Consider the following 14,703-nt stretch of genomic DNA (forward strand, 5'->3'; position numbering starts at 1 on the left):
TGGGCATGGGCCTATGGGATGGAGGATGTGTGATGGGTATATGTGCACAGGACTATGGGATGGAGGATATGTATAATGGGTATATGGGCACGGGCCTATGGGATGGAGGATGTGTGATGGGTATATGGGCACGGGACTATGGGATGGAGGATATGTATGATGGGTATATGGGCACTGGACTATGGGATGGAGGATATGTATGATGGGTATATGGGCAAGGGACTATGGGATGGAGAATATGTATGATGGGTATATGGGCATGGGCCTATGGGATGGAGGATGTGTGATGGGTATATGGGCACGGGACTATGGGATGAAGAATATGTATGATGGGTATATGGGCACGGGCCTATGGGATGGAGGATATGTATGACGGGTATATGGGCACGGGACTATGGGATGGAGGATATGTATGATGGGTATATGGGCACTGGACTATGGGATGGAGGATATGTATGACGGGTATATGGGCACGGGACTATGGGATGGAGGATGTGTGATGGCTATATGGGCACTGGACTATGGGATGGAGGATGTGTGATGGGTATATGGGCACTCGACTATGGGATGGAGGATATGTATGATGGGTATATGGGCACTGGACTAAGGGATGGAGGATATGTATGATGGGTATATGGGCATGGGACTATGGGATGGAGGATGTGTAATGGGTATATGGGCACGGGACTATGGGATGGAGGATGTGTGATGGGTATATGGGCACTCGACTATGGGATGGAGGATATGTATGATGGGTATATGGGCACGGGCCTATGGGATGGTGGATATGTATGATGGGTATATGGGCACGGGACTATGGGATGGAGGATATGTATTATGGGTATATGGGCAGGGGACTATGGGATGGAGGATAATTATAATTTGTTATAACTAACCACAGTTAGTTACTATGCCCGGGCAGCGCCGGGCTCTTCAGCTAGTATATATATTTATATCAATTAAATATTTTACTGTAGCTTAGTAAACATGAATACAAACATCAATGTGCAGAATATTAATAAAAATATACAATAGTATGCTACAGATGCATCTTATTCTACTTGTGTTCTTTTCTGTGCGCACATTAAGATGCCTGGCCTGATGCGGGCACTCTTTCAGTGCCTGTTGGATGCCAATCAAGGTCTCCTTTTGAAACACTTGCAATTCTTACAGTTCTCAATAGAAGAATGCATTGAAGGTGCTAATAATGTCTGCCTGAGCGTAATCTATCCTTTTGCCCTTTCATCATTGGCAAAATCATGTTTTAGACCAGGGACACCTCTTAGATTTCCTCCTTTTTAATCCAAAGCCGTCTTTTTTCCTATTAGCCCTGAAGCAAAGTACCTGATCCTGATAGTTTTAAATGTCACTTTGCTTGGTTCTCACTGATATATTTATATCAAGGAGAAGGACAGCGTACTGTTTACTGGAGGAGCATCTCCTGGGAATGTGCTGAACTCAAGAGACATTTCAAGAAGTAAAATGGTTAATATACTATTTCATTTTTACATAATAGGCAGCAGCTCTAATACCGAGAAAGAGACAGAACTTGTTATTTGACATTTTATTATATTTCTTCATTACAGTTTTCCCTTTATCAATGAAATATCGAATTCTACATCAACAAGTTATTTATTTTATGAGTCCATTTTAATAAAATCTTTGAGTTTTAATATCTTTTGAGTAATGTTTCTTAGGGTACCGTTACACCTAGCGATGCACCAGCGATATGACGCGGTCAGGATCGCTGGTGCATCGCTAGGTGGTCGCTAGTGAGCTGCCACACAGTCAGAACTCACCAGCGACATCGCTGGGGACGGGGATCGCTACTTACCTGTCAGACGCGGCGATCCTGCGTCCTCCGGCCCGGCTCCACGCGTCACTCGTCGGCGCCACAGGAAGCCCAGCAGGAAGTGACCGACAAGGAATGGTCCAGGAGCTTCTCGCGCGACCAGTGATAACCAGCGGGGGAGCCGGTCGGAGGTAAGTATCACATGCAGCTATATCGCTAGCAATATCGCTGCAACGTCACAAAATCGGTGACTTTACAGCGATATTTCTAGCGATATCGCAGTGTGTAATGGGGACTTTAGAGGGTGTTATCTAAAAGACATCTGTCCCCAGCAATCAGCTTATTACAGTAGGTCTGTTTGAAGTGGGTGTCCATATATTTTAAAATGGGTCTAAAGGCTCCCAAGCACTTTTAAAAGCTGTTGACCTTACCATCAATAGCCGACAGTAATCTCTCTTGACTGACCCATACATCGAAGCACTCGTCTCTGCACGGTGTTCTTTTGTCCTCTATGAGAAAGCCGCTACCAGGCTTCTCTACCAACAGCTTATCTCCCTGCAGAACAAATGGACAGGCCATTGAAATTTCAACAGCCAGAAACTTTTCTCCCAGTATCATCTGTGGAGAACAGAAGAGAGGCCCCCATAGACTTTTGATAGTGAGCTGATCCTGTTGAAATTGGCTGGTTCAGATAACTTTTATCTAATATGTATGGGGGCATTAAGAATCATGCTGCTGATTTTTCCCATAAGAGATAGAGGGTAGTTGAAAGGTATGATGGTTATGTTAGTGGGGTGAACTAATAGTAAAAGTTTGCCTATAGTGTCCCCTTTTTCCAGTTTTTATTTTTAATAAAGACAACTTATTATACATCATATTACAAACAAAGATCCTGAAATATACAGGAAATCTTGTTGTTTTTGGGTCGCTTAAATGATTGTATGATCTAAAAGTACAACTCTGCAGTCACTGTATGTGATTTGCATTCATGCGGTGGCGTCAATGCGAGACCAGATAAAGTCTAGTTGGAATGTGGCTGGAACTATGCAAATCGCATACTTGCAGTCACATGACTGCTCGCAGCCAACATTGGAGAATCCTCACAGCATACAGTGTCTATGATGTGAGGATTCACAAGTCTGCAGGCACATGACTGCTCACAGCCAACATTGGAGAATCCTCATAGCACACAGTATGCATGATGTGAGGATTCACATGTCTGCAGTCACAAACCGCATGCAGGGTCCATGCACATGATTTTTTTATAACTATGTTGTTTCAGCTCAGTTTGTCAGTCTGTACAGAACCTAAATGCTATAGTTTTTCAAATACTACCTTATAGCACTAGTAATCTAATTACTGGGACAACACTTACTCGTTTACATAATGATTTTAACACACACTGGCCCACGGGTATAAATTGCACTTTTTGGGGGGCGCTAATCAATTTAGACAATTTTTATATTGATTTTCACCAAATTAGGTACCATATATACTCGAATATAAGCCGCCCAGAGTATAAGCCGAGGCACCTACTTTTGCCACGAAAAACTGGGTCAGCTTATTGATTTGAGTATAATCCGGGTATGCAGTGTCCCCTCATCCCTATGTGGTATGCAAGGCTCCCCTGTCGATGTCATTATATGCATGGCTACCCTGTCCCCAGTCCCTGCCACTGTATATATGGCTCCCCAGTCCCTCTCCTGGTATGCATGGCTCTCCAGTCCCTATCCTGTATGCATGGCTCCCCCGGTCCCTATCCTGTATGCATGGCTCTCCAATCTCTATCCTGTATGCATGACTCTCCAGTCACTATCCTGTATGCATGGCTCTCCAGTCCCTATCCTGTATGCATGGTTCTCCAGTCCCTATCCGGTATGCATGGTTCCCCAGTCCCTATCCTGTATGCATGGTTCTCCAGTCCCTATTCTATATGCATGGGTTCATTTTGGAAACTAAACCCCCCCAAGGAACTTATCTAGATATGTGGTGAGAACGTTGAACCCACAAGGGCTTCACAGAAGTTTAAAATGTACAGCGGTACAATTAAAAAATCATATTTTTTCCACAAAAATGATCTTTTCATCTCCAATTTTTATTTTTCCCTAGAAGTTATTGTGCAATTTGTCTTGAGTACGCTGATACCCCATATGTGGGTGTAAACGACTATTTTGGCGCATGGCAGAGCTCGGAAGGGAAGCAGTGCCATTTGACGTTTTGGGCTGGAATTGGGATCGGACACCATGTCGCGTTTGGAAAGCCCCTGATGTACCTAAACAGTGGAATCCCCCCATAAGTGACCCCATTTTAGAAACTAGACCCCCTATGGAACTTATCTAGATGTGTCGTGAGCACTTTGAACCCCCCAGTGCTTCACAGAAGTTTATAACGCCCAGGTGTGAAAATAAAAAAAATCGTATTTTTTCCACAAACATGAACATTTAGTCCCCAATTTTTTTATTTTCCCAAAGGTACCAGGAGAAAATGGACCCCAAAAGTTGTCCAATTTGTCCTGAGTACACTGATACCCCATATGTGGGAGAAAACTACTGTATGGGCACACGTTGGTGCTCAGAAGGGAAGTAGTGACGTTTTGGAATGTAGACTTTGATGGAATGGTCTGCGGGTGTCATGTTGCCTTTGGAGAGTCCCTGATGTACCTAAACAGTGTAAACCCCCACAAATGACACCATTTTGGAAACTAGACCCCCTAAGGAACTTATGTAGATGTGTGGTGAGCACTTTGAACCCCCAAGGGCTTCACACAAGTTTATAATGCCCAGGCATGAAAATAAAAAAATCGCAGTTTTCCACAAAGATGATCATTTAGTCCCCAATTTTTTTATTTTCCCAAGGGTAGCAGGATAAATTGGACCCCAAAAGTTGTTGTCCAATTTGTCCTGAGCACGCTGACACCCCATATGTGGAAGAAAACTATTGTATGGGCACACGTCGGGGCTCGGAAGGAAAGTAGTGACATTTTGGAATGCAGACTTTGATGGAATGGTCTGCTGGTGTCATGTGCGTTTGGAGAGCCTCTGATGTGCCTAAACTATTGAAACACAAGTGACACCATTTTGGAAACTATACCCCCCCACGGAACTTATCTAGATGTGTGGTGAGCACATTGAACCCCCAAGTGCTTCACAGAAGTTTATAACGCCCAGGTGTGAAAATAAAAAAAATCATATTTTTTTCCACAAAAATGATATTTTTGCCCCCAATTTTTTATTTTCCAAAGGGCAACAGGAGAAATAGGACCCCAAAAGATGTTTTGCAATTTGTCCTGAGTAGGCTGATACCCCATATGTGGGGGTAAAACACTGTTTGGGCGCATGGCAGAGCTTGGAAGGGAAAGAGCACCATTTGACTTTTTTGGCTGGAATTGAGATAGGACACCATGTCACGTTTGGAAAGCCCCTGATGTACCAAAACAGTGGAAACCCCCCACAAATGACACCATTTTGGAAACTAAACCCCCCAAGGAACTTACCTAGATGTGTGGTGAGAACTTTGAACCCCAAGGGCTTCACAGAAGTTTATAACGTACAGCCGAACAACTAAAAAATCATATTTTTTCCACAAAAATGATCTTTTCACCCTCAATTCTTACTTTTCCAAGGGTAACAGGACCTGATGTGCCCAAACAGTGGAAACCCCCCAATTCTAACTCCAACTCTAACCCCAACACACCCCTAACCCTAATCTCAGCCCTAACCCTAGCCCTAACCCTAGCCCTAGCCCTAACACTAGCCCTAACCCTCATGGGAAAATGGAAATAAATACATTTTTTAAATTTTATTATTTTTCCCTAACTAAGGGGGTGATAACGGGGAGGTTGATTTACTATTTATAGCGGGTTTTTATGCTTGGCAGCTGTCACACGCTAAAAGACGCTTTTTATTGTAAAAATAGTTTTTGCATCACCACATATTGAGAGCTATAATTTTTCCATATTTTGACCCACCAAGTCATCTGAGGTCATATTTTTTGCGGGACAAATTGATGTTTTTATTGGTACCATGATCAGGCATGTGACATTTTTTGATCGCTTTTTATTCCGATTTTTGGGACGGAGAATGAACAAAAACCAGCGTTTCATGAATTTCTTTTGGGTGGTGCGTTTACACCATTCCGCGTGTGGGAAAATTGATAAAGCGATTTTTTTCTTCGGGTCAGTAGGGTTACAGTGATACCTCATTTATGTCTTTTTTATGTTTTGGTGCTTTTATGCAATAAAAACAATTTTATATAAAAAATAATTATTTTTGCATCGCTTTATTTTGTGAGCTATAACTTTTTTATTTTTTCGCTGATGATGCTGTATGGTGGCTCGTTTTTGCGGGACAAGATGACGTTTTCAATGGCTCCATGCATATTTATATGCGTCTTTTTGTTCGCACGTTATTGCACTTTTTGTTCAGTGGTATGATAATAAAGCATTATTTTTTGCTTCATTTTTTATTTTTATTTTTAAGGGATTCGCTAAAGGGGTTAACTAATGGGACAGTTTTATAGGGCAGGTCGTTATGGACGTGGCAATACCAAATATATGTACTTTTATTGTTTTTTTTCTTTTATTTCCAATAAATGAATTTATTAGGGAATATTTTTTTTTTTAAATTTATTTAGCGATTCTTTTAAAATTATTTTGACACTTTTTTTTTTTAAACTTTATTTGGTTGTCCCAGGGGGGACATCACTGTCCTGTGACAGATCGCTGATCTGTCACATTACAGATCACTGTGACAGATCAGCGATCTGTCACAGACATTGAACCAGACTTCCTCTTGCCTGCGCTTTGCAAGTACTGAGGAAGCCTGCTCCCTGCAGGCCCCCGAAGGTCCCCGTCGCCATCTTGGATCCGGGGACCTGCAGGAAAGGAGCTCCCCGCAGCAGCGCTGCTGTGGGGGGACTCAGGGAAGCATGGAGGGAGCCCCCTCCCTGCCGATGCTTCCCTTTAAGCCCCGGTACACTGCGATTGTGTTTGATTGCGGTGTGGAAGGGGTTAACGTGTTGGAGGCAGTCCGTGACCGCCCCTGACACATTGTGCCGGGTGTCAGCTGTGATAATCAGCTGACACCCGGCCGAGATCAGCGGCGCTCACCACGTGGGCGCCGCTGATCGCTGTGATGTACTATCCCGTCCCTGGGAATTAAGTCCCAGGGCACATGGACAGGATAGTACGTCACATGGCAGAAAGGGGTTAAGGTAATGAATATGCGCTCCATATCTATGGGAGTGTAGATGCGTGAATATTCAATACCTTAATGAGCGGTACCACGGGACCGCTCGGCTGGAAGAAAGCTGCTAGCGCCGGCACCCAGAACGAGATGCAGTGTCACCGACTCACCGAGGGCGCGCAGGCAGGTGAGTATGTGAGTATGTGTGCTGAAAGCCGACAGCTGCGGCTGGCAACTTAGCACTATTACCGCAGCTGTATACATCTAATATTTGACATTTGTGAAAGTATCTCAATTCTAAAAGATCAGCTAAATCTAAATAAATTTGAGGCATCTTGTAACGGTCAGGTCCAAGTTTACGATTTCCAGCTATAAGATTACATTAATAAATGCGGGATGTTATATAACGATAAACTTCAACTTTGTTTCCGATGTTGCCAAAGCGCTGAAGTTTTCCAATATCTTCTCTCTGTATCAGTCTACCATACACAAATGAATGTCGGAGAGATATTGATGGTTAGTTGGCCAGTGCACCAAAGCTGAACATGTAATTTTGTACAATGTCATATAAATACTAATATGTTTTCCAGAAGACTGCAGGTACGCGATCTGTATTGTGGTACATTAGTGAACAAAAGGAACAGATTTAGGATAAATTAAGCTCTACATCTGTAAATTTGTATGTTATGTAAATGAATATCTACCTTTGACAAAAATGATACATATACAGTATACATGTAGCAGAGCTGCAGACGGTCCTGCTTAAGCTTACGTATGATTACACTCAATCTCACAATTCTGCTGTCAGATTCCTTTTAAAGTCTTTCAGTAATGAGCTGAAGTACCATAATTTTGGCTCCAGTCCAAGGAAGCCTTCCTTCCTACATAATATATATAGTACGACATACGAGCAAGTAAAAAAAAAAATCCTCCAAATTACAAGCATTACAACATTGCAGCAGTCACCCTCTAGATTAATTAACAGTGAGGGTTTAATCATAGCTCATGCATGACGCCAGGAACTACACAAAATTCTGTTAAAAAGGACAGACCCAGAGAATAAAAAGGAACAGATTTTTTAGAAAATACTTACTTTGACTAGAAACTAGTAAACCAGGAGGTGCACATTTAAGATAAATAAATCACAATTTGGCATTTAAAATCTTACACAATCCTGATTAACGCAGGATGTTTTTTTGCATATGTAACTGTCTCCATCTGTGAAACATTTTTGAATTAAGTTGCGCTGAAGATTTTTCGATTTGTTTTATACAATTACTTCCGACGTTGCCCAATTCACAAATATTCAAACTGAGAAAAAACATTCAAAGATAAAAATACAACCAATTCTTAACGGAAATATATATCAAATATTGATTATAATTTAGTACTAAAAATTATAATTTATAAATTACCTATGTATAAATTTCATATCTATTTATGTATCAATGAATACAATGCTTAGATGAAGCGGAACTCTGGATAAATGGAGAGTGCAAGTCTCTGCAACCAACTATTGCCATAGTCCATGGGCAAATAAAAGTCCTTTTTTTTTTGGGGGGGGGGCATTTTGGAGTGCTGGCATACTTCATTGTTAGGATTATCTGTCTGTCTATGTATCCATTGCATATCTATTTATTAGTCTGTCTATTTTCCTGTCCATAGATTTCTTATATATCTACATCTTTTTAACAGTTGATTGCTTATCTACTATACCTGTTGTTTAAGACAATCTGGCCAACTACCTAATTATTAATTTTTTCAGTTACTTCTTTGTCATTGATCTACTTCTAAGTACCATTTACCACTCCTTCTATTTACTTATTTGACCTGAATGCAATCTATGCAATTTAAATCTCTTCTTCAAATTATTGATTAATCTATGTACTTTACATATCTATATACTTAATATATATATACACACACTCATATATATGTATATACCTGTTTCTTAGGGTGTCAACATGTAGAGAGTATAAATATATATATATATATATATATATATACACTTATATCTATATATATATACTTATATCTATATATATATAATACACACATATGTTCATGTATATATACATATAGATATATAAATACATATATATCTGTTTCTAATCATGTCAATGTGTAAAGAGTATATGTGTATATTCATATATATATATATATATACACACATTTATGTATATATATATGTACAGAACACATAAAAGTATAGAAATACTAATACATATATATGTATATACCTGTTTCTTAGCATGTCATCATATAAAAAGTATAAGTTGTATAAATATATAGGTATACCTATCTATTTACTCATGTGTATGGACTGGATGGGATATGGACCCCTGTGCGATTACTACAAATGGGACCTGTGATAGGATAAGTACTCCTTTCCACCTTTTCTCTCCTCCCTCCAGTCATCTGTAAACAGGGGGTTAGTAGAGGATTTAGCATAATTCATCAAGGATCTGGTGTGTATGAGCACTTTGGTTACTGGTTGTGTTAAATAGTCATTTTTGACAGTGTGATATCACCCCGGATGAAGGCTAACTGCCGAAACGTGCGTCAGGCCTTACGGTGTGTGCTCTATCCTACACTACAGGTATTGCTTCATGTGTAATACATTTGTATACTGCTGTTGAAGTGGAATGGGTCCTTTTGTTTCACATTAGGTGTGGGTTTATTAGTGGCAAGTAATGTTTGGCCATGTAGGGCCCTTAGCTAACATCTAACTATAGGTACTTACTCCCTTATTCGTATACATAGCCCCACCATAGGTATCTGTTTAATTGTCCTATTTTCACTCACGACTCAACAATGACTCTGTAAGCTTCGTGTGTGTAGGTTTTTAGTATTTTTGCACCACCTTGTGGTTTCCCACTTTTTAATATGCTTAGTCTATATATGTAAAATACATTTTCACTATTTAATAAAAATGAATATGTTTGTAATTGTTGATTCTAGAGTACATTTTTTCCATTATATGATGACTTACTCGTGTATGTATATGCCTGTTTCTTAGCATATAAACATATAAAAAGTATATGCGTGTGTAGCTCATTCACTATCTCCATCCATCCCTCACTCCCTCAAGATGGCTGGACCATCATTGTAAATACACCATTGTAAATACACACCTGTACTTTGTATCTCCCCCACCTCATTGTAGATTGTAAGCTCTCACGAGCAGGGTCGTCTTATTTTGCTTTAATTATTGCATTGTTAACGTTACTTATGACTTGTGTTTTGAAACTGTTAAACTGTAAAGTGCTGCGGAATATGTTGGCGCTATATAAAGATTATTATTATTATATACACATACACACACATATATATATGTACCTGTTTCTTAGAATGTCAGCATACAAAATGTATACATTCGTGTACAAAGCTAATTTATGAAATATAATCAGAGCTATTCCGAAATAAAGAGTTACTGCTTGTGAAAGTCTAGCCTTAGGGATGAAGAAGAGAAAGTCCTGTAATTTAATGCTGGAGGTAAAGGTAGTAAAAGTTACAAATTAGCATTTAATGATGCACATAACAAACTGTACACATACATATTTTTCTCTAACGTGCCCATATAGAAAAGAGGAAGACTCTGGCCATCTTGTGATCTATATCTTTTCCCATTGGCAGACACATGCATGTAATTAGTGTTGATTTATTTAGATAAATAACATATGTTTATCTTCGGCTGCCATATCAGGTAACCTGTCCAACGTGTTATTTCAGTTGAAATTATAATGTTCTCTTTTCTCTGACATATTATATGTCACTTATCTTATGATGTGCACTTCATGTTAGCTCAATTTGAAGGGGGGGAAAAAAAGTGTAAGAGGCAAGTTAATAGAAGCCAGATGGCCGGTGTGATAAGATGGGGTGCTGGGAATATCTGTCTAGAATGGCCAGAGCTGAAGGGATGAATTCCCTGTCTACACATCTTACTGAGGACCAGGAGACTGCACATTGGACGTGCAGTAAGAGAGAGCAGCCACACAAGTTAGGGTCAGTGTGACCACAGTTACAGCACAGCTGGATAACACTCGGCATGTAAGGAAATGCAGCCACATTTTAGAGGAGCAGCAGAGCTCAGTTCGTCACTTAACATAACAACCAATTAAAAGACAGCTCTTAAGTATTTTTCCATAGGCCTTCCAGTTTATCACTCAGCAGAAGAGAAACCATCACAAATGACAAATTCAGCTTAGCTACAGCTGCAACTGTAATTACATAGGGGTCAAACAGTTTTTCATATACTTTTTTGGAGCGCATCCCTCTGTGACAATGCTGGAATATATATGAACAAAGGCAGAATAAAGAATAAGCTGCTTTCTATTGAAACCTCAATGTACCTGTTCACCAGATGGGACTTTAAGTCATGCTTTAATGTATAGCACTAAAATCATGCAATAAACTAAACATACCTTGCTATTAACGGTCAGAACGACACTAACTCATGTCACTCTACAGTATCATTGCCTAAACTGGAATGACATCACTATCAATAATTGCAGTGCACATCGATGTAGCAAACGCTGCCAAGTGGTTTTTATTCACTGATCATGTTTTCCAGTGCCAGTGTTTTACATAGGACTGCGAGTTATCCTACTGAGTTATTTTACTGCACACAGTTATTATGTTTCAGCACAATAAAATCAAATGATACATTTATCTATAATATCTTCATGAATCCTAAGATCCTCTTTCATTTTTCAGTGTTATGTTTCCCTTTGCACCACAGATTGTAAAAAGATCAACTACATGTTCCATAAAAAAGTACATTCCTAAAATAAATTCTATTCATGGACTTATTATTAAGGGTTTACTCATTAAGATTGATATTTAGAATGAGTGAAGACAACCGATCAGTACAGCACTAAGAAAACTCATTAAGATTAAGATTCCAGATCTGGAAAGTAGAAGAAGCGTTCCTTGTCCACTGACATTTGGTGACTTATCATACCCAAATATTAGCATTTATCAACTTTAGTGATCACGACATATACCTGCCGTAATATTTTATAACCAGAGAAGTCACTTATTTGCAGCACCTTAGTTTTATTGCATAGTTTGGAATAACCTGCATATATCACACTGCTACATAGTGATACACACTGATTACTAATAGGAACAGCTAAGCAAGAAAAATGAGCTTCAGCAAAAGCATCCATCAACTTTAACCAAGTAACGACTCGTTATGTCAAAGCTTAAGAAATAAAACTTCTCACAAGTCTCTACTGACACTTGATAATAGGACTTTGCCTCCATAAGTGGTGAATATCATAGTATTTGCTACATGAGCAGTAACTGTTTGCTGATGACCCAAAATTCTGGAAATAACATTTTACACCTAAAAAAGTTAATATTTGGTCCTAATGCAGAAACAATCACTAGTGTGACAGACTTTGGTCCTTAAGGATGCAAAAGGAGTATAGTGGTGACAGATGCATATTCCTATATATATGTGTATATATATATTAGATTAGCCATTGTCTATGTTCCATAGGTATAGTAATTATTAACATACCTGGAGTATGTTCACGAAAATAGCCCTCAGCTTCTGAAGAAAACATTTACCACTATGCAGGTTTCTTCATCCTCCACTTTACACATGTATTACTGCTCAATAAAGTCAATTCTGGAAACTACCATATAAAACAACGTGCAAAAACAGATGCAACAGCATTGACTATATTTTCAACACACATACTGTAAAATTAAATGGCCATAAGTTATACAAAAAAAGGTCTTCTCTGAAAGCAAAGCAACTGTACTCCAACTTAGACCATAAATGTGTGAAGCTGTATACAAATAAATTAATAAAAACTAGAAAGAAATATTACCTGGCCAAGGTTCTTCCCTTTCTTGTGGGAAACTCCAGGCTGGAAGCTTAGAGACCTGTTGGTGGCCAGGGTAGGAGTCTGTACCACTACAATGGACTTGATGGAGTTGACCTTGGATCTGGAGGTGTCTAGTTGGGTACTCTCCACCATCAGAACTACAGCTAGTAGAGGTAACAGACAGCAGCATTCCCCATTCCACCCCAGGAAAATCATGTTCATCCTTCAGCACTGAGTGGAGGAGAAGGAAAGAACTATGACACAATTCTCCAAATGTCTGAAACAGAAGGCACTACAGGATCTGTTCTCTCTAGTTTACAATCACACCCAATAACTTTAAACAGTTACTGGAGAAACTGCACATCTGGTCGTTTGAATACATGGGAGTGGAAAATGCACTGAAAGTCCACGGCATTCAATAACCTCTTGTAAGATTCAGAAGAATTAAGATCTGAAGAATTAAGAGTTTATCACTGGTTATGTATTTAGTTGTATCAGCTTTTTATTGTCCGTGAAAAGAGAGTCCAGGTCAGATGTTGATTGTCCTCCTAGCAGGGTCGAGCAGCATCCTTAGACAGGGATCCAGGTGAGCAGCTGTAGGGCAAGGATGCTGCAGGAGTGATTCTCCAGTCCCATTCAGTGATTGTTGCCAGTCCTGCACTGAGCTAGCAGGGATGTTCAGATCACTGTGTAATAACACACATGCAAACATTCCATGTATTTCTGACTCTTTCTGGCTTCCCCTTTCTCTTTGGTCTTTAATGACCTCAGCTCCTTTCTTTTTATAGGTTTCCACAATGGGTTTCTTTCCCCCGCCCACATCCAGGAGTGACAAAGCCTGAAACTGATCCCCCAGCTACTTCTAACATTTGGAAGAAAGAAGACAGAAGGAAAGATGCCCTCCTGAGAAGTTTATCTCCATGCCTCCTACAATACGCTCACCTCCCATTCCTTGCCTGCTATGTGTGAGACATTAGAAGATCCACATTACCCTCAGACACATCCTATTGTTCTGTCTTTCCTGCCTCACAAACAATTACTGTGCAGCTGTTCCACAGGAAATATTTCCTTGGTTTTGTGTCGCTCTGAATGTCAGACATCCCTCATATACAAGCATTCCACATGGGATGACTGTAGCTTGATGCGTGTATGTTTCTAATAGAGAGTTATGTCTGATAGTGATATGGGAAATATACTGCACCATATGGTCAGCAAATCAAAACCCAATCTCAATAAACATATGGGCACGATCCGAGCTCCCACAGATTGGTAATTGGGTGCAGGTATACAGCCATTTATGTGCTTTCTCTGATTTCTGAATTCCTGCTAAGTAACGCAAGTCTGTTTTACATGAGTGGTTGATGAATGTAAAATCCGATCAGCTTCCTCTGGGCAATGTGGTTGGGGATGTTCAGGGCAGAGCATTCAGACTGTAATATGGACAATATTAGAACTTCTTCCCATAGAGCTGTAATTACTTCCAACCCTCCTGTGTATTACAGTACCAAAAGGCATCGATGGAGAAAGTTTGAAGAAAAAGTTAAATTAACTTTTCAATATGATTTGACTTTCAGTTTCAAACTTTTTTCAAGATAACATATTGTGGACAGTGAATGTGAGAATTCTTGATTGCAGAGAGGAGCTTAAAGGGAATCTGCTATGTAATCTGAAGACAGCAAGCGATAGTGTCTGAATTACAGATTTTCAAAGTGTGTCATTTATTAAGCTGTGTGCTGTTGCTTACTCACAATGAATGTTTTATCATCAGAAGACTATCATTGCCCTGACTGCCTCATGCCAAGCGGGCCGACCATGCTACCTTCTCTGATAAGCAGCTCACTGTCAATAGACAATATACATAGAGAGCTTGGTGTGGGTGGGGTTAGCT

The 14,703-nt window shown here is 39.9% G+C and overlaps 1 protein-coding gene across 1 annotated transcript in view; it reads right to left on the reverse strand.

The window, feature by feature from the left end:
• Window positions 1–13,964, reverse strand: part of DKK2 (dickkopf WNT signaling pathway inhibitor 2) — a 190,532-nt gene extending 176,568 nt beyond the window's left edge. Inside the window, exon 1 of the mRNA XM_073571842.1 lies at window positions 12,819–13,964. Coding sequence (XP_073427943.1) covers window positions 12,819–13,037 — 219 coding nt within the window. The 5' untranslated portion in view covers window positions 13,038–13,964. The remainder of the gene's footprint in view (window positions 1–12,818) is intronic.
• Window positions 13,965–14,703: the final 739 nt, after the last annotated feature.

This window comes from Dendrobates tinctorius, unplaced genomic scaffold (assembly GCF_039654945.1).
Source record: "Dendrobates tinctorius isolate UK_male_01 unplaced genomic scaffold, ASM3965494v1 ptg000030l, whole genome shotgun sequence".
In the NCBI taxonomy this organism is placed as follows: domain Eukaryota; kingdom Metazoa; phylum Chordata; class Amphibia; order Anura; family Dendrobatidae; genus Dendrobates; species Dendrobates tinctorius.